The sequence below is a fragment of the Apostichopus japonicus genome, chromosome 11 (assembly GCF_037975245.1).
Source record: "Apostichopus japonicus isolate 1M-3 chromosome 11, ASM3797524v1, whole genome shotgun sequence".
In the NCBI taxonomy this organism is placed as follows: Eukaryota; Metazoa; Echinodermata; class Holothuroidea; order Aspidochirotida; family Stichopodidae; genus Apostichopus; species Apostichopus japonicus.
In genome coordinates, this window is record NC_092571.1 from 3,393,991 (window position 1) to 3,416,023 (window position 22,033).

At 37.5% G+C, this 22,033-nt stretch overlaps 1 protein-coding gene across 1 annotated transcript in view; it reads right to left on the reverse strand.

The window, feature by feature from the left end:
• The window catches only part of LOC139976366 (uncharacterized), an 83,362-nt gene that overhangs the window by 11,772 nt on the left and 49,557 nt on the right, over positions 1-22,033 (reverse strand). Inside the window, exons 12-19 of the mRNA XM_071985058.1 lie at positions 21,063-21,207; positions 15,018-15,308; positions 13,208-13,456; positions 10,130-10,540; positions 6,280-6,684; positions 4,643-4,696; positions 3,660-3,806; positions 1,601-2,140 (exon numbers count right to left, since the gene is read on the reverse strand). Of these exons, the coding sequence (XP_071841159.1) occupies positions 1,601-2,140; positions 3,660-3,806; positions 4,643-4,696; positions 6,280-6,684; positions 10,130-10,540; positions 13,208-13,456; positions 15,018-15,308; positions 21,063-21,207 (2,242 nt within the window). The remainder of the gene's footprint in view (positions 1-1,600; positions 2,141-3,659; positions 3,807-4,642; positions 4,697-6,279; positions 6,685-10,129; positions 10,541-13,207; positions 13,457-15,017; positions 15,309-21,062; positions 21,208-22,033) is intronic.

The following is a 22,033-nucleotide window of genomic DNA, read 5'->3' on the forward strand; positions in this document are numbered from 1 at the left end:
TTCCTCCTCCTCTCCATAAATTAAGACAAACACACCAACGGTTTTATCTCAAAATTTCCAACTTTTATTCTGTCGTTTCCTTTTTATTATCGAGTGATCATTGAAGATAGAACAATTGTGTACTTGATGATGAGTTATGACCGCATCAGTTGATTGGTTATCAACTCGAGCGACTCTGCATCGACAAACGTTCTGTACGTTTACACTATCTTAAACTGGTGACGGTCAACTGGACATCAACTTAAATGCCATCAATTGTTTGGTTTGACTCGAATCTCTGAATGCAGACTTTATTTGTCTAAAAGAATGACGGCTCAACTTTATTACGCTTTGCGCGAACTTACATTGTTACATTGATCTGACAAAAGATACGAAGAGTAGTGAAGCGGTTAGAAATAGTTGAGAACAAATTTGATAAATGCAAACTCATCTGTAATAAATTAAAAATATTATCACCGTAAAGAAAAGGTAATGTGCTCGCAAAGATGATCGATAGAGGTCTCCAAAACATCTCTATATCTACCTTTTGCGAAACAGTTGTGTAATTGTAAAATTAAATTATATTCAAGGGGTACTTAAACCTAATATTATTGTGTCCGGGAATGAAGTTCAACCTTTAAGCAGCGATGGGTTTTGCAATAACACTGATAGAAGCGGAGGAACTAGTACCTTTCAATTGGAAGGGAGGTGGGTAGTGCTAGCTTCCCGGGAAGTAGATTTGAATGCTTTCTAACAACGCAAGAACACGTCAAATGCAATACATTTCATATTTTTCAACCACAGGGCATTCCACCTACACCCTCCCCAGCTCTCCTGTTCACTTAAATGTACTGTGGCAATTATAGCAGAAGTTGTGGGAACCTGGTAGTTCTTTCTTATACTTATAACATGTATTTTCTCCTCTTTCCATTTCAGACAACCTGCCTTATTGCAAGGCAATGTCGTACTGAGAAAATATGGTAATGAACTGATTTTCCTCAATGACGTTATTGTTGATAGAGTGGGGCTGTACTTGTTTCCGTCATTACTCATGGGCATGTCAGACAGAGTACACCTTTTAAACTATGTTTTCCTTCATGAACAGTACCTTAACGTATATTTAACGTATATTTCATTTTTAAAAACTCACTAGTACTCATCCTCATTCATGTAAAGATGGTACTATTATGCATGCATGCTGTGAAAGTGATGGGGATATAGCCTAACACGTAAACTGAAGCGAATGTGTTGAAGGAATAATTTAAGATAAAAAACAGCAATCAGTCCATGGTATTTGTTGCTAATTGAGCTATCAGATACTGCTAATCGATTTTCTCGGAATTGACATATGCGTTGAGAAAGTAAAGCCCTATACGAACAACATAGTTTTTGAACGTTAGGATTGTAAACACGAAGACACAGTACAATTGGACCCCTCTTAGTTGAAATCAACGTATTTCAACTCTGACCTACTGGTAAATTGTGCGAGAACTATCCATCTCCTCTTTCAAGCTCTTGGATTAGTACAACGACACTAATCTATTATGAATGGAGGGTTAATTTGAGTTCTCCAGACAAACTAAATAACGCGAACAATCCCGGGACTATTTGCATCACTGGCTTTGATGAGACTTCCTATGTGTTGCGAAGTTGCTGGATGCCGCAAAACGCTTTCCACAAATACTACACTGATATGGCTTATGACCAGTATGACATCTCTCGTGTATGTTACACTCCGCCACAGAAGCGAAGGCCTTGGGGCAGTACTGGCACTTGAATGGTTTTTCCCCAGTGTGTCTTCTTTCATGTATTGCCAATGTAGACTTTGTCGTAAGCACCCTGCCACAGTATTTACATATGAATGATTTCAGTTGCCGCCGGAGGAAGACGGGGTGTGAGGCTGCTTGGTGAGCACTTCTGGATCTAAATGTCATGAACATCTCACCGCATTGCTCACATTGAAAGGATTTCGAGGTTGGTTGAGTCACATCTCTTCGTTGGTCAGCGGCTATTGGCAACGAACGTCTTCTACCAATGTTCTTTGGCATGCTTCCTATCCTTGTGTTTCGGACTCTTGTCCTTGTAACTGTCATTAGAGCTTCCTCGCCAGTTCCTTGCTTCTGTAATCCGCCATCTACAAAAACCAAGTGCGATACATTTCCTGTATTAGAAAAGGGACGAAGTTCTTCAACGTGGACAAATCTTAATGCCTGCCTATCGGATATTTTGGAGAAAGAAAAATATAAGCGTCGCTTTGATTATCAAGTGGCTTTGTATACACGTACAAGGCACTTCAAGTACATGGTAAAGTCTTTCTTGCAATCGAGACTCGTGCAGGAATTTAATGTAGACAATTTGTCATTTTATAATATTGGGTTCTCGTTATGCCCTACACGAGGATTACTCCGCCAGATATTATAAAGTCAAGAAAGGTTTTTTGAAACTCGGCATCTGGGAAGCGTGAAATACAAGTAGAGTAGATGTCATTTAGGTATGATAATGGTATACAAAACGATCTACACCACCAAGAAACGACCCTTCCAGTTGTCGGAAACAACACATAACACGTACAGTAAGTTCCATGCATAGATGAAAGTGAGATGCATCAGTACATAGTATTTGTTCTCATGTTGTAGGCTTATTTATTCTTTCCAACGTTAAAGTTCACAAAGAAATATGAATGACCGTCAGAGTTGAAAGAAATAATATACCTGGAAGACAGCTTCATTACCAGGAACAGATAAGCAAAAAAAGAACGAAAACCAGCAATAGCTCAAATTGCTATCGAGTGATTGGCTTTAGAAGTCAAGTATATGCTGGAAACCGAAAAGCAAGTCAGCCAAAATTAGAAAACATGTTTACTGTTTCACGCCAACATATGCGGTTCAGTCCCAAAACTTGGAGAGGATTGTTTCCACACCCGTGTCTCGCGGTGAAGCTACTGAATATACAATTCTCAAATGACCAACTCGTTCAGTTTGGAGATGGATGCGATACGATAGATGAGCTTAACTATTTACTTCGTTTCTCATTTTTGTTTATTTATTTCTAGCACAAGCGATGCAATGGGAGGTGATATAAATACAGTTAAATTACAGTTAATTCAAGTTTCAGATAGCCTGATAACTCGATCTCTTGTCCTAATCAAAAACTTGAGTTGGACAGTTCGGTACCATGACAAAATACAATCATGATCTTTGTAGGTTACACACTAATTGAGAGGCACATTGAATAGTCGCATTGACTGTATAATGGTGTTCAAATATCGTTTTCTCAATTTATGAACAATACTATGGTTCAACAACTATCAACATGAAAGTTTCAGTACTAGTATCGTAGCAAATCCGATTCATATCAGTTTATAGAGTCATCTTATTCCGGCAATCCTTGAACCTTGGACGGACATTTCTTTTCGTGTTTGCGCCAATTACTGCCGTCCGAAAAGCGCCGGCCACAAAATTTACAGGAATATGGTTTCACCCCAGTGTGCTTTCTCTCATGAAGCTTCGCCTCATTAGATGTCGAAAATCCCTTTGAACAATAATGACATTTGTAAGGCTTCTCGCCTCTATGGCGTCTCTCATGTATTTTACATGCAGAACTGTAAGTAAAGGGTCTTCCACAACATTTGCAAACAAATACTGCTTGTTTGGTCCCTCTATCACAGGTGGAAGACTTGCTTGTTTGCTTGTACGGTAGTTCTTTTATATGTTCATCTGCACCTTTGCTGCTCTTTGCCCAGGTTATTGCAATTTTGGGAAAACCAGAAAGGCTACCTCCACTGTCTGTCACAGAGGCGATTGCACGTGCTTCCCCAAAAATCAGACCTAAGAAGAAAAAGCACAAATTGTTCCTTCAAGTGGATCTGCGCGAAGAATGTTACTAATCAATACATTAAAAGAATGATCATCTGTGTCATGCTGAAAAAAATGATGGTGGTTAACTCACCGACTGGTGAACCTTACAGTAAATACCATCAAGTATGAAGTACATCCAAGGTAAACTTTTGGAGTTATTGCTTACAAAGTTTCAGACTTTGACCTCTGATGACTTCACATGACGTTTGACCTCCATAAGATAAAACAGGATACTTGCATGCACTACGGTGGATGTAGATATCAAATAGATAGGTCATCTAGCATATATAATAATTTTTGGATTCATTGTCTTTACCAAAACACATAACACACTTTCCCTCTAGTGATCTAACATGACCTTTGACCTCTACAAACACCGACAGCGTTCTTGTACTCGATAAAATCCATGCCTATGATAGCAAGTATGAAGATCAACCACCGTGACATTTTGTCTATGTTTCAAACATAGACATACACACGCCCCCACCATAGCAAATAATCCTTTTGCCTTAGGTGAGGAATCAAATATCTGCTCTGCAAATGTCATGTTGGTTATTGCAAGAATGGCTGGAATAAAGGTTTTCTTTTATTTTTGCACATTTAATCAAAAGCTCAATCAAGAGACAGGCTTCATTTCTATAAAACCTTGGGTAGAGCTAGCATAACATTTCACGATGCATAGGGCACCCATGAATGTATTTATGAAAGCTGAACATCACTTTTATCTGATGAAAAGGCCATGTGAATTGATGTATGGTACATACATGTCCTAGGGAAGGATACGGCTACCACTTTACAAATCTTACAGATCAAAAGCATGGTATCAAAAACAAGGATAAAAAAGCAGAGGGTCCTCAGACCTGAAAGAAGGGAACGAAATAATTCAATGGATGGTGTTGCAGCATAAAAAAGGTGGTACCATATCCATACAGAAGGAAATATGCCAGCATTAAAAGACATTTTCCTGCCTTCATACTAGACAAGAATTACCTATTGTGTGGTTAAGTGTAGAAGTATTGTTGTTACGTTATTCCCAAAACAGATACGCAATACCCAATGATGCATTGTGCCACACACAAAACTGCCTAATCTAAAAGCATGGATTTGTGCATTTCTCACGCAAACTTCAAGTACATACCTCTATGTTTTTTGTGTTTCATGTACTCACAGAGAAAAGCTGGCAGTGTCTGAATAATTAATCGGATAGAGCAAAGAAATTACTACCTAGAAGGATTATAGAGAAAGACCTCAGGAATATAATTCCTAGAAACATCATATAAGCTAAAATGCATCACATATCAACTTGTGGTCCCTAGGAAATCTGGGTCAAAAGTTAGTCAAGCTAGATGGCATCAATACCACACTCATCTCCCACTTTAGCACCTGACTGTCACAGCTGTCTATGTGACTTTTCTCCCCTGCTGACCACCATGTCAAATTTCTGGCTACATCTGTTTGGATGTATTGTGTGGAATCAATAAAGTGCAACTACTGAAACTGGCCTCTAAGTACTGTACATTGATGCTTTGAAGTGGAATGTTCACACTGGCCAAATCGAATGTGAAATCGTGAGGATAAAGGGCGGGTCAAGTTAGATACAGTAGGCCAGGCGGGCGGAACAATGTTCAGAAGGTGTATCTAATATGTCTGGATCCGACTGCTTAGGCATATATGGTCGGTTTGGATGTATGGTAGCTTAGGGCTGGGTAAAAAGCTATGACGTTGGTTGTTACTAAACCATTTCACCATTAGGCTGCCAGGGGAAGTCACAGTACCTTGCATATAACACACACCAAGAGATCACACATTATTTAACACAATCCAGAAAGGCCCAGCGAAGATTAGGGGATCAACAAGCACTTAAGCTATCCAGAAATTTGATTCTACATAAATGAAACACATTAGCAGGTGATTTCAATTGGTTCCAACTTTGTTTGACTTTGCATGAACAAATATAAGTTCTTACAGAAATGAAAACAGAATAAAAACTCTATAAACAAACTCTTTTTTGTTTCTGCAGTAGATGTGACACTTTCTTAATATCAACAGCCATGTTTAAGTGATTCTGGTATTTTGATATTATCTGATGCTCAAAATCATTATAATGCAGTTTTTAGCTTGAGTTCTCAACATTCATTTGAAATTATGAAGATCGAAAAAAGCAAAACAATAAATAATTAGCTCTGACTTACATATGATTAGCTGCTTACATATGATTAGCAAAGACTTTTGAAAAAGTGTCAGCAACATTGAGGATGTAATATGAAGAACAATCCACAAGAGGTTCTGAGTCTGATCTATCATATAGCCTACTGTGAATAACTCAGGCAAGAAAAAGCAGGTTTGTAAAGTGCTGATCATTGGCTGTTAGCGAAATAACAGGTGTTTTACCTGTTAAACTGCATCACAGAAGATAATCTCAATAAGGTTTTGAACAATCAGCAGCATTTTCGCTTGTGCTTTAGCAAGTTACTTTGGGCTGAAAAACGTTTGTCGCATACTCTGCATTGGAACGGCTTTTCTCCTGTGTGCAATCTCTCATGAACTTTACATTCTCCACAACTTGCAAAAGCTTTTGGACAAAAGCGGCACTTGTAAGGTCTTTCACCTGTGTGACGCCTCTCATGAATTTTACAGGATGAACTCTGAGTGAAACCTCTACCACAATACTGACAAGCAAATTTTAACTGCCTATCTGTTTTATATGGTTTTCTTCCAACCAATCGTGGATTCTTTAGAGTTTGGAGGAATTTCGGCAAGACAGTCATAGCTTTATTGGTAACCAAAGCTGAAACAATCCTGTGTCTTTTGGCTTCTTTATTGGTTCCAGTCTCTTCCCACTTTTCACCTAACAATGAGAAAAAAATTTGAAGATCTCTTCGAGCTGTTGTTTGTAGGATCACCGAACCACAAATTGTGACCCTCTCAGGGGACACAAGTCAACTTTATTACATCCGGCATTCTACTGTCATAGCAATTCTAATAATTAAACAGCAAGTAAACAACACATTTGTATACTACTTTAGCAAGGGAGCCCTGAAATGTACCATATATAGTGGTTCACAATACCCCTTTATTTTGATGACACCATGGTTGAGATATGTGGCGAACAGGTCTGGTTGAAAAACCATCAGTGAGAAAGCATTGGATATGGAATCAAGGAAGCGTTGAAAACACAAGTTGGTATAAAATGTCCACCTCACTGGAAAGTCCTAGCATGTTTATTGATCATGTGTGGGTTTTTTTTCTTGTGAAACCCCTATGTTTAGAACTTTACAGTACAATATAAAACTGAAAAGCATACAACACTTTTAATTGTAAACTAAGGGATTAAGAACAGCTTTCAACAGTCAGCTGATTGTCTGTGAAAAGACACATCTTGTTTGAGGTAAACCATAAGCAAACTTCCAATCTGCCAATTATGTTAACAATAAACAAACATATACATGTTTTGAAAATGAGTACATGAAGTGTAAACTTTGTCTTAACTTATATCCACGTATACATTTAATAACTATTAATGTTTGATTTGAGAAACATGCGAATGCTTTCTAACAACATGCATCTATACAATGTCAAAGCTTATCGCATTGAAAGTCATACACTGCCATGCATACCAAGAGGCAAACAAACTACAAAGCATTTCAAACCAGTAAACGTTTAGTGCTTCCGAAGCTCAAACATATTCATAGTGTGGTAAGGCATACATGTTACCATTCATGAACTTGTGCACACCAAAATAAAGAGGGATTATCTATTGACTCATGTGGCAACATATAAAGGACGGTACCAGGAATCAGTTTATCATGTTGACAAACTCTGCATAGTGTCACTGTCATAGTATAGAGACATATACACATAGGAATATCAATGAGGTCGAATTTTATGATCTCATAAGCATGTATCTATCTATAAACTTGTCAAAATACATGTGTAAAGCTACTTATATGTACTATTTCAGATATATCTTATTAAGAATTTTATGTTCACTGATAAATATTAATTAGATACACACATTGTGTGTATATAATGAATATTTTGTCAAAACAAAACATGGTTGATTGTATGAATGTAGTGTGACAAATTGTTAGGCCAATAGTGAAATCCATGGCGCAATTGGTTCTTGTCCTTTGTTTAAAAGCCATTTTTTGCAATTTGATGAATATTAATGACATAAAGTTGGAGACTTCATGAAAATGTGCTTATTATGTACCAACATCACCATACCAGTATGAACCAATTTAACTTTAAGCGCCGCCTATTTATTAATATTCATGCATGGGAACCGAAACAATCTACTTATCACAGTACATCTACCTACTAAGTATGACATCGATTCATCTTGTGCTTGCTATGGTAGTTACATCACAATACCAAGTATGAACTAACTGGGACATACGGTTGAAGAGGAGTTTTTGTTAAGTCCTGCCCAATTAACATTCATGAAATGGGAACCGAAACAATAGGGCACATCTTCACATGATGGGGAATCTACCCACCAAGTTTAACATTGATTAAACTTGTGTTAGTCAATTTCCCATTAAGCCCCACCCACTGATTAAAACTAATGAGGTAAAATTTGTTGTTGCAAAGAACATGTACTTCCTATGTAGTTATATCACCATACCAAGAATGACCTTTTTTTTTTGAAGGTACCTTGTTTAGGGTTTTCATATTTTGACCTCTTATGACCTTTGGCCTCCACACAAACTACAGAGTTTTGCACTGCGTGGGTGGACATATGGTTATTGTACTCATTCAGATGCATAATCATACTGTTCCTAGTACAGTTTCACTGAGTTATAGCGGCACAAGGTTTCAGGATTTTACATTCCGGCAAGCAGTTTTCTGGTCCTGTGACCAATGATCATGGAAAACCCATTGGAACCCACTTTCTTCTACAAGGAAAGATGGGAATCTGTTTTTTGGATAGCATGTTTTCTTAAACCTGCATGCCACCTGAGCTGCGCTCCTCTGTGCCAAAAGTACCTTAATGTTATTCCATTGGTTTTTAAAATTCCAATAACTCCTTCATGACACAATTTTGGAGCATCATATATAACTGAGCATCCCTGGTTGACATTCTGCACCATCTGTCCTTGTCCAATTTCCATTGCACTGTAAACATGTTATTTGAGGCTGTAAAAGTATTATTTTGACCTTTGAGTTTTGTGTTGCATCTGAGGAACCAACCTATATCTCTGTGTTAGACTTTATAGTTCAGGCACTTTCACTGATGAGCATATATAGAGCTTTAAATGGAGCATTTCTCAAATGCTAAAAGGGTATATACTGTAAATAAAATTACCACCTGGGCTGCTACAACATATTAAATTAAATTTTTAAAGTCATCCTTGAATTAAAGGACAATTTATGACAATGTACAGGGATTGGGGCTGACAATGGGGTCATTTTGACAAATGCAGCGTACTTTGTGGTTAACATGTTCAAGTTCTTAGATGGATAAACTTCTTTAAAACTATTCATGTCAATGAATAATGTACATCACCAACTGCATTACTTCAATAACAGATATTTTGTGCTGTGGAATGCACTTTAATTATTTTACAAAGGAGTAACTCATGTGTATATGAATATGCACTGGAAAAGGCTGAAAACACCCAAAACTTTGGTCGCTGCATCAACTTTGATTGCCAAAGTAGCTCCCCTGGGCGAAGTCCTGCATTTTACTACGAGACAATATCACCCAATTATCATGATCATTTAAATCGAAGAGAAATTAGTCCCATGGACCAGATAGGCAATCAGTATGACAATATCGTCATTACGAAGTTTACGTATTGAGCTAGATAGCCAGAAACAGATGGAGATTAACTGTCAAGAACAGCTTGTACTAAATTGCTTCATTGAAACTATGGTTGCTTATGAGCATTTTGAATTTGATGTTGGTGTGGTATTAAATTGATGATGCTTAAGCCCTTTACACTACAGTTCATCAGCTTGACAAACCAATTCACATTTGAAATAATGAAGACAAACTGAGACAGGCTTAAAGCAAAGGTCAAAGCTTTCAGATGTTAACTGTTTGCATGTGACTACTAGAGGTGCCGCCTGAAAATCAAGGATTTCTTCAACAGTCAATTGACATCTTTCTGTTAGTAATACTACTAGCTCAAATTTGTAAACGTACTTATAAACACCCAATGCACAAATCTCATTTTCAATTAATAGTTTATCAGCGTCACAGAATTTTGACGACAGTATTCAGCAAATAAACTTTCCCATATCATATGCAATATAAAATCTTCATCAGTTCTTCAACATTCAGGAGCATTTTCGCTGGTGCTTCAACAAGTTACTCTGATCCGAAAAACGTCTGTTACAGATGCTGCACTGGAAGGGCTTTTCCCCTGTGTGTATTCTCTCATGAACTTTACATTCCCCAGAACTTGGAAACGTTTTTGGACAAAAGTGACAATTGTAGGGCCTTTCACCCGTGTGACGCCTCTCATGAATTTTGCAGGATGAACTCTGAGTGAAACCTCTACCACAATACTGACAAGCAAATTTAAACTGCCTATTCATTCTTTCCTTGTGTGGATATGTTTTTCGTCTAGCCGGTCCTGGGTTCCTTAGAGTTTCAGAGGAAGGGAAGACAGCCATAGCTTTATTGGTAACCAAAGCTGAAACAATCCTGTGTCTCTTGACTTCTCTATTGGTTCCAAGCTCTGCACTTTTTTGACCTAACAATGAGAAAAAAATTTGAAGGTCTCTTCGAGCTAACCGTACGTTCAATAAGGGCAAACTAGTTTATGACTGAATCATGGAACAAGATCAGTTTTTGTGCTTTATTTTATGCTAACATGCAAATGTCTACACTTTTCTATTACGATGGAGCTACTGATATTAAGACGCAATTCATTTACTAATTTAGTACATGTACTGTAAGTGAATCTGGAACTGTAGTGGAAGAAAGAGGTGGCAAAGGGACATGACCATGGTTGACGAAACCCATTCCCTCAGTAGCATTTTCGCTGATGAACTTGGACTTCAATTAAAACACCAGTATTTTAGGACTCCCTTCTCAAACATCATCAACGATTGTGCATCAAAATCAGCATTGTCACAAACGCAGGATTCTGCGTCCGGGAAAAAAAGTTTTGGGGCAGGAAAGCAAATCTTCAAATGTTACGTCCGGCGGATGCAAGATATTCTTTTTGAGAAACTAACCCTAAGTACACACTCACAACTCGGTCAATGGAAAACATAACGAAAAATATTTTTGAATGAACATCTTTCATTCTTTCTTTTCAAAAAACCAAAACTTCTTCTGACAAAACCAAAAGTTCTCCCACTCCCACAGGTCATTAAATTTGTTTGAAAATAAATATGTCATAGCAATCGACCGCATGGTACAGGATTAACAACTCTCTATAACGTAGACTCTCATGCTAAAAATTGACAATGATGCTTTTCCAAAATTCCTGTGATATGATTGGCTGATAGTCCCTATCCATTGTCTGGAAACATTCTTGCATCTGTAGTGCTCAATGCACACGAAGCATGTTGTTTAGCAACAATTAGTTGCAACGTTACTTTCCCTTTGTTGTGATAACAAAGTTTTGTGATATAGACTATCATATGTGTGCACTCAAATATCATAACGTTAGGCCTTGTTGTCACATACAGAACATACTTTTTGACAACCATCACTTTTTGACAACCATCACTCGTACAAAGATGCACTTGAATTGATTGTAAGGCTATCACGTAATATTTTAATCATTATTTTGATCAGAAAATTTTATGAATTAAGACAATCTATGAACTTTGTGGGAAGCTGCTGTAACATCTCTGATCCTGGAAAGGATATTTCATCTCACAGTATGTTTCTTCTCTCTTCAATAAGGGTTGCTAATGTAAAATGTGCATTCATACCACAGTAGTTTCTGTTGCAAAAATTTTTGCGGTTCAGTTGACCACGTGCTTCAGTAAATGTTATTTTGGTGCAACGTTCGTGTGTAGACTACTGTACTTCGTGCATCGTCAAAAGTTTAGAACATTGAAGGTTATTTTTTTTCAATCGACATTGTGTAAAAAGCTATTCACATAGGCCTATTGTAATTTTCGTATAAATGATTGTTTGCAAAGAGCCCAGGATAAATGTTGGGTCAGGTTTGAGGATTTGCGCATGTGTAGTTGAGAATGTGAAGTTCGAACAGGCCTATGTACATGCAGCAGTACAGTGAACTATGTGGAATTAAGCGAGATATACCCCCTGTAGGTACAGGGATATTTGAAGAGTTGGTTGTTGGAATCGCTGCAAGGTCAAAGCATGGAGCTACTGCAGAGTTGGCAAGTAGAGAAGAATAAGGGCGGGTGAAGGGGGAGGGGGGCTGGGGTAAACATTGGTTGAAACGGCAGGGTGGGAGAAAGGAGGGGCGAGCCGTGCCGCCCCTGTCAAACAATGAAGCTAAGGCACTGAGCCATCTGCCCTATATATTGTGTTTAACATACACAAAGTATAGGCAGTGATACTACACTAGTAATAGTAGGTCACACAATAAACACAATTGGTGTTCGATCGGGACTCAAGCTTTTTTTTTACGAGACGCACTTTTTGGGTGGCTTGTGTCCCTGGGACGCAAACTTCTTTCTCTACTGAAAAGTATTTTTTTCCCTAGCAGGGACTACATTTGTACAAGTATGACTAATCTAATCTACCGTAGTTCATTATTCACCTATTAGACGGTATACATGTTCACTTATCAGTGTAGCAGAGTAGAGTCCTGTACTGCATTGGTTGTTGTAAAATTACAAGACCATGGACCAAAACCAATTAATATATATGAAACCATGATTGATACTGCACACATGTGGCCTATATACAGTAGTAGGTTTACTGTCAAGCACCTCAAAATAAATTTCAAGCTGTAGCCAAGGTCTTTTCAAGTTTATTAGTCATGATATTTTTGCAAAAAAAACAATTGTGTTTTAACAGTATAAAAACTTGAATGCACTTAAAACTTTCAACGGGACTCAAATAATGGAGAAAGCAGGACTAGAATCGCTATTGCAGTTGATCCATGCATCCATGTCAAAAAAATAATTAACTTATACACAAGCCAGTTTGTCAAATTGCTGGAAATAAGCCAGTTGTGTTATATAACTTTGTCAACTACCATTGGCAAATCGTTCTGATTTTGCTAATGTTTTATCATCTCAAACAGTTTTTCAGGCTTTACAGTGCTTTCTCTCATGCTTACGCAAGTTACTGTGATCCGCAAATCGTTTCCCACAGACACTGCATTGAAATGGTTTTTCCCCAGTATGTGATCTCTCATGAAGTTTACATTCACCACAACTTGGAAAAGCTTTTGGACAAAAGTGACACTTGTAGGGCCTTTCACCTGTGTGACGCCTTTCATGAATTTTACATGCTGAACTCTGAGTGAAACCTCTACCACAATACTGACAAGCAAATTTTAACTGCCTATCGCTTCTTTCCTTGTGTGGATATGTTTTTCGTCCAACCAGTCCTGGATACTTTAGAGTTTCAGAAGACGGTAAGACAGTCATTGCTCTTTTGGTAATCAAAGCTGAAACAATCCTGTGTCTCTTGACTTCTTTATTGGTTCCAGTAACTTCCAATTTTTGACCTAACAATGAGAAAAAAATTTCAAGGTCTCTTCGAGCTCAACTTGCAGGAGAAGGCACCCTTAAATGATCAACCTCTCATGGAAAGCATATGAACTCATTCTTTTTCGCACCAGAGATTTGGGTTTCCTAGCAATACCAATTGGTCAAGATTTAACTTATCAAGCTATTTAATAACCAATCAGACTACATCTTTTATTTACTAATTTATCATTAACGAACGTCATGTACTGTCGCAGCTGTAGGATGGGCCAGACTGACACAATAGCGGTTGCGTAAATAATCATAATTTTCTCCACCATGTTATGATTGATGTGTACCTATTGCTAATAAGAAAGAAAATTGAAGAAAAACAAGTCTGGTACGACTTTGTGGTTACAAAACCAGACCCAGATGGTCAGTAGACCCAGAAATAAATAGCTACACATTTTGTTTGGTCTCATAATATTTGGGGAAAAAAAGAAGGAACGTTGTCCAAACAGAGTGATATGCAGGAATGGCACACGAGATCAGTGCACATTTAAAGACGGAACAGAAAAACCATGCTTAACGGTTCTGATGCTGTAACAAGATACCAATTGACACTGAAATTGAGCAATTTAGATTGAGAACCATGATCAGAAAGTCGAGCACCAAAGGTACAGGTACACATATCATAGACTTCTCATGAAACGTGCCACACAGAATCACTTCAAATGCAGACATTTAAAAGTCATCTGTAACGCCTCTTATTCGAGTGTACTATCAAATCAGAGGTCTAGTCCTCCAAAACAATTTCCCCGATATGAAGAATCAAATATCAAGTTAAGATATTACTCCCTTAAACAGGTGTCCTAAAATTGTGGACTTACATGGTTTAAAAGGGACAAGAGACAGGAAAGCATAGAAGCAGGAGAATGCAGGTCCACTCATTATAGGTCTGAAGTTAAAGTTGTCATAATTGGCATATACAGTACCAGCTACAAACACAGAGTTATAAATCAGTCCTAGCAAATGACATAGTGACTTATTACCACAAACTCATGGACGATACCATAGTCTGCAAGTTTTATGGTGCATTAATTAATGTCAAACATCAAAGGTCGCTATTGGTGTTAATCGGTTTAAACTTGGCCAAATTTGCATACATACCAAACTGACTTTTAAGTTTTAAAAGGATACTCCGATGTGGAGGGGGGGGGGGTATTTTTGGCCAACAAAATTGTTGAAAGTGTCATGATACCCAGGTAGTAAGGCCTGTTTGAATGAAATGAGCAAATTAACACCAATTGTCAAAGGTCATGAGGTCAGTAAACTTCAATGTGATGAATATCATAGTGGTAATATACAGTACCCAAAAGGTGGTATGGGCTCTGCCACTACGTGGACTACCTACCCTTTCTTCACTTTAAACAAAACATCCCGTAAGCTATCTGAAGTGTACTTTTAAGTGTCTTTTGTAGTTAGTGGACGAAGAAAAGGCCCTGGGACAAAGTTTGCATTCGTATGGTCTTTCTCCTGTGTGTCTCCTCTCATGAACCTTTCTATTGCTTCCGCATGAAAATTCCTTTGCGCAGAATTTACATTTATATGGCCTTTGACTATTATGAATCTCTTCGTGGATATGACGAGCAACATCATCTTTGAAACCTTTTCCACAGAACTTGCAACTAAACAGGGCGACGTCATAGGTTGGCTTCTTGTTACACCTTTTATGGGAACTTTTTCTAAGTCCTTGCTCTGAAGCCAGGTAAAGATGAGGCACCTCTTGTGCCATTTGTTCTCCAAAGATAAATGATGTCGAGGGCGGTATCTCTTTACAGTATACCAAGTTGTCAATTCTTGCTTCTCGTATCTCTTGCATTAATGAAGGATCTGAAGGGATAAAAGAGAGCAGCAAGCTCTGATCTTCAAGTGCAGTAGTAAAGGAATCATGCCAAAGCACTTAAACTAAAACCTTCTTATATTACACCCCAAAACAAGAAATGTGCTTAGTAGTTTATCTCCCTGTATTGTCTCATAGTCCTGGTGCTCTGTAACTGTTTCAATGTATAGATGGTAATTGTTGATGATCATGACAAAAGTCAGAATTGTGATTTGTCATTTTATCAAAGAGAGTAACTACTTGAAAGTTACTTACAGTTCGGTTCTGACAGAATTGTAGGACTTTACTGATGAGTTTCAAAAAGGGAAGGACGTAGAGGTGTAATTTGACACCACTACTGTTTCGGTCAACTGATAGCACCATCAATACCTTTGTAGTATCGCTAGTTCGGACTTACACCACTTGGACTTCGACTGCTCAACACGACGAGCTAACAACTTCAACGTTAACCGCCTTATTTATTTCAATAGGATAATTCCCATCGAGTTGGGAAACGTTCCTATCCGACCGCTATCGACTTTCTTTATTCAAAGACTTTGCATTGGAACTACATTCCTCCATCTAAACTTTTCGTATTTTGTGAGAGATCTCATTTTCCAAAATTCTTTTAATCATATTATGGATGGATCATATATTTTCATCAAGTTCATTCGACCGGGGAATTATCATTGCTCAACGACCTGGGAGTAATAATTTCGTTTTTAATATAGTTACCGCTAAAACATCATCATGATAGTGGACACAAACCTCACCATCATCTTTGGCTCAATCAGTATGACAGAGATCTTTGTGATGAACAATTCCCCCAAACAACTTAGAAAATTTTGTTCACAATTTGAAGGCAATCATGTCCGGAAAATGCCATTTTGTTAATCTGTGATGTATTCATGTCACCATGATCAGAAACCTTTTACTTTCTCCTAGTTTCCTTTTATTAACAGTGTTGACAATGAATCCAGTGCCAACAGTTAGGACATGTTACTAGGTGGAATATTTAAGATTCAGTACGACAAAACTATGGCCTCAATTACAACTAATATTAAACAATGTGTTTAAATAAAGAAAACATAAACAATTGCAGCAGCAGCATATGGAGGTCTTTGAAGCCATGTTAAGACTTAATCAAGTCTTCAGCCTTGTAAGTGGTACAGTATCTCACAATTGGAATACCAGTTTGCTTCTCTCTTTGGGAAATTTCATCACAGATACAGTATCTCTACCACAAAGACCAACAACGATGGTAAGATTTCTCTCTTTTAAGGAGTGCACGAATGGAAGTTGTCCATCACGGTTATCTCTATCACATAGAACAATTTAGGGTGTCTCTCTCTTTTAAGGAGTGCAACGATGCTTTAGAAACTATTAAAGAAGTTAGCATAGAGGGATCTGAACACACGGAGATAAAAGATGAGCACTGAGAATGCAATAAAATTCTTAAATATTTCATTTGGTAGATAAGATCTAGGATGTCTTTAGTTTGTGCAATTGCGACCTATTTTTTTGAGGGGTGGGGGCGTTACTCTGTACCGTAGGCTGATAATAAAATGTTTCTTTTAAAACAAAATGCGAAAGGGGGCACTTTAACAAAGACCAATCTAACATTTGGTTAAAATGAGTGCATATTTGTGCTCCTATCCTACACAGTTAAGTTGCCTGTAATCATACCCACACTCATGGTTTTGTAATCTAACGATGCAAGATTAATAACTATACTTGTGCTTCAAGCTTCAAGTCTGGTACAGTTCTTGTACTCATACAAAGGAAAATAGTACAGTACTTGCTATCATGATGTATAATGTATTTAACAGTCAGGAGGAAGTCACCTTTTAAGAGTACTTTACAGATAATCTTTGACCTCTTGGTAAGCTGAAATTAGCAATGACATCTTACAGCTGAAATGTAAAGTGATATGGTTTGGTGAGAGGGTAATACAACTGTAAAGTAAAGTAAGGTGTGAAATACTACTGAAAGTACAATTAAGTCTAGATTTCATATCCATGTTATTTACTATACACTGTGTCCTTTCACATACTGGAGTCCCGAAACCAAGACTAATCATTGTCTTATCATTATCTGAGGATATCCTTCAGGGTGACCTATGCATTTTCCCCCCACCACCAAGTTGCCAACACTGATCAACATTGGGTGCAGCACACATGATGAAGATGAATTTCCCAAAGGTTTCAATAATATATTGGCACTGTGAACCCTTATAACGTTGGAGTAAAATAAGACTCACTATTTCCTTTTTTATCATGTTTACAAAGTTTTCATCTCTGTTGACTTCATATGACTTTTGACCTGCATAACAAATATGTAGACATGTCCCATTTTCAGATTATGGCAACTGCTGACCTTAAATAACGTTTGACCTCCACCAAATACATTAGCCATATGTCAAATGGACTTCAAGTTTTGACCCTCATAACTTTTAATTAACTCTGACCTACACCCAAAATGTGTAGAAACTTTTACCTACATAAGGCTATCTATCCTGCTATCCCACAATACATACATGAGCTCATTTGACGTCCTGGAGATACGTTTTGATATTTTCACATTTTGCCCTCTGCTGACCCCAAAAGACCTTTGACCTCCACCCAAAACAAGTTCATTCTTGTACTAATTATGGGGGAGGTACATGCCAAATATGAGAACTACAGAGGTTACATATCGTGAGATATCTTATTTACAAGCTAGGGGCCAAAGGAATGTTTGGTTGACAGTCCAGTTTTTCCACTAGCGAACAGGTGCTTTAAAACTCAATCTAACGTCGATGAGCTAAAAAAAAGCTAGTGCTTTAAAAGTAGCTAATTTAAGGCTACAATTAATTTACGTATTTGATTCAATACATGCACACAATCTAATAACACTGTAGTGAGTGAAAAAAAGGTTCTTGACACAACTCTTATCTTTTCTTCAAACGGTTTCCAACATTTATTACAAATGTGATCTTAGCAACTTTAAAATGATGGAGATGTCAGTATCCATACAGTAAACACACAAATAAACAGTTTCAATACCAGAACCATAACAGAATAAGCATACATGTGTAACACATGTTTCCAAATGTTTCCAAATGTAAAAACTGTAGACCTACAGTACTAAACCAAAGGCTAAATAAATATCATACAATTAATTAAAGCAATAAGGAAACTAAAAAAGGAGATCAGGGCAAACTTTTCTCTGGTTGTCCCTCAACAACCAGGTCTTACGTTCACTAAAGGAGAGAAGTGTACGTTTGGTGAAAAGAATAGGGTTTGGGCCGGTAAAACTCCCCTACGGGTGGATCATAGGCCTACCACTAGTAGTTTTGTTTTATTTCAGTATCTCCACAGTGTCAAAGGGTGATACCAATTTATCATTTTGGGAATTTTATTAAGTGCAATGCTGATTGATCTGAATCAGATGTTAACAAGACCTCCATAGCTGACTTTGGTTCATTAAAAATTTGCCATGGGGTTAGTTACACAACTAAATGCAATCAATTTAAGAACTTAAATATCCGCCACAGATATTATTCATGAACTTTCCGAAATTGAAAAATTATGCAAGATAAACAAAAGTCCCACATTTCTGGTGTGAAACAATTTCCCGTCTTTACGGTACATCCATTAAAAGGAAGAAGAAACTGTTATTTCCCTTACAAATCCTTGAAAGAGTGATATTCTGTAATATACCTGATGCAAATTTTGAAAAACTTTTGAATAGTACGCATTACCACCCCTTCGTCCCCACAACCCCGCAATCCACAAAGATCATGCCAGATAACAAGAAGGGTAGCAAATTGTAACACAATTCATTAATTACAGTACTTATATGTAAATATGTATATAAATATGGTTTTCTCCACACATAATCCATATGATCCAGTTACTACTAATCAGTTTGATGTAAATTATGACTATTGTATTAAATATATAACTTTCTTCACATCATAACATAGCAAAGACAAATGGTGAGTTAATCCTCCAATAATTTCAAGCCTCTTGCTATGGTCAGTTTATAGTTCTAACACTCGTAATAAACAATGAAACCATCCTACCAGTGTCACTCTCTATATATACAGTATGCATCTTCATATAGTTTATAGTGGAAGCCTTTAAATGAAACAAGTACTGTCACAGGCATCTGCAGTTCTACATATAACTTTCACTATATGTCTAGTATTAGTGAAAGTTATACTGTGAATTGAATGGAGGACTTCACTGAAGTGCAGACCAATAAACAACCTTGACCGTCCTAACATGATCTGAATATCGGTCAATGTAAAGAGAAATGTATCTACTATTCAAATAAACAGAACTTGACCGTCCTAACATGATCTGAATATCGGTGAATGTAAAGAGAAATGTGTCTGCTATTCAAATAAACAAAACTTGACCGTCCTAACATGATCTGAATATCGGTGAAAGTAAAGAGAAAAACCGTCCTAACATGATCTGAATATAGGTGAATGTAAAGAGATATGTATCTACTATTCAAATAAACAGAACTTGACCATCCTAACATGATCTGAATATTGGTGAATGTAAAGAGAAATGTATCTACTATTCAAATAAACAGAACTTGACTGTCCTAACATGATCTGAATATCGGTCAATGTAAAGAGAAATGTATCTACTATTCAAATAAACAGAACTTGACCGTCCTAACATGATCTAAATATCGGTGAATGTAAAGAGAAATGTATCTACTATTCAAATAAACAAACTTGACCGTCCTAACATGATCTGAATATATAGGTGAATGTAAAGAGAAATGTATCTACTATTCAAATAAACAAAACTTATCTGTTAAATATTCCTAATTCGTTGTCTCTTTTTTTATATAGTTCATTTTCATTCCTACCATATAATTTTACACTGTATTGCCAGATACCTCATATCAGTGGATTATTCCCTTCTTTAAATAAAGGAAATGAGATGCAAATAGAGTGATGCTGTTAAATTGGTTTGTAAAAGTTTAACTTTTGCTAGGATCATCAGAGCAAGGAGCAAAACATGACATTTGGTCTTCGTTTTTTCAACATTTTCACAAAAATGCAATTTTCAAGGATATCAAACACTGCACAAATGGCAGCTCAGAGGAAGTACAGTATTGTGTATCATGCAAAAAATTCAAGTTTGCTTCTGAGCGATAAGAGGAAGCGGTGAAGGAATGAGGGGTGAGTTCATTCATTACAAGACTTAGTGTCTATACCACTGAGAGACCATGGTTCACTGAGCCTGTGCAGAATATACTGTACCACTGAGAGAACATGGTTCACTGAGCCTGTGCAGATCATACCACTCTAAGACCATGATTCACTGAGCCTTTGCAGACTATACCACTGAGACCATGGTTCATTGAGCATGTGCAAAATATACCACTGAGAGACCATGGTTCACTGAGCCTGTGCTGACTATACCACTGAGAGACCATGGTTCACTGAGCCTGTGCAGACTTCCTCTTGTTACTTTACAATCATATGAAAGGATAAACATTAGATCCTATAGTACTTGCTGCTGTCCTCAGATATCATTCTAATGAAAATATTCAAAATTCCAATCAAGATATAATGCTTTTGTTTTCTATTCTATTTTAGTCAATTGAAGCTTTAGCCAGATCCACTTTTATGCTTCACTTCATGATGACCTCTGTTTCCTGCACTGGCAAAACATTTGTCACAATATCTACACTTGTAAGGTCTTGCACCAGTGTGAATATTTTCATGGGTTTTTCTTTCAATTCCACTCACAAACAGCTTTGGACAAAAGCGACATTTAAACGGTCTCTCTCCGGTGTGCCTGCGCTCATGGGTTTTACAGTTATCTCTTCGCTTAAAGGGACGTTCACAATATTGGCAAACAAAGTGAGCCACTTGCTTTGCAGATTGAATTCCGGAAACTGAGGGAGATGTATTAGGAGGGTTAACTAACTGCTTGATTTGCTTCAGCTTTCCTGCACCTGATCTACTCTTAACTGATTTGACAAAGGCTCTTGATCTTGGAAGAGAAATGTTTCGCCAAGTTCCCTCAGAGCCAGCTGTAAGTTCTGCTGATTGCAACAGTCCCTGACTCGGGTAGGATAAACCTATGAAGCAAGCATAAAAGCAGTAGGTGGTATCCAGCTTTACAAGCACACCAAAAACCGAAATATGAACTAATGTTAATAGCCCTGCTCCAAGTCAGGTGGAGTTGGGAGAGGAAGGTTATGCAGGAGGGCAACAAGTATATATTTTAACAGCTTCCATTACAGATCCTTGGATAATAACTAAATTTGCCTGGTAAGCATACTTTTCAAATGTATACATATACAGTATGCACTGTACATGTTGCCCTAAGGATTCTTAAACCAATCCGATTGGTTGAGAATACCTGATATTGCTGGTATGGAAACATAACTCTGCAGCTTCTAACAAGAAGAATATCACAACAGTCTGTTTGTGTTCACTTCATGTCTTGTTCTTTTTTCCGTTCTTTTCAGCATAGTTTGTTTTCAAGATATAGAACACTGCCACATTTGGACTGATTTTGAGGAACTTTGCTGGTTGCTTCTGGAAAACCTTGGACATAAAGGACATCCCAACAGCAAGCACAACAAATGTTGTAACTATCAAGGAGCGCAACCTCTACACTATGTTTCGTTGCCAGGTAAAATATATATAGTACTGTACCATCTCAGACCACAGATCAATCCTTAAAGTCGACCCTTCATACTGTACAGATGTTTT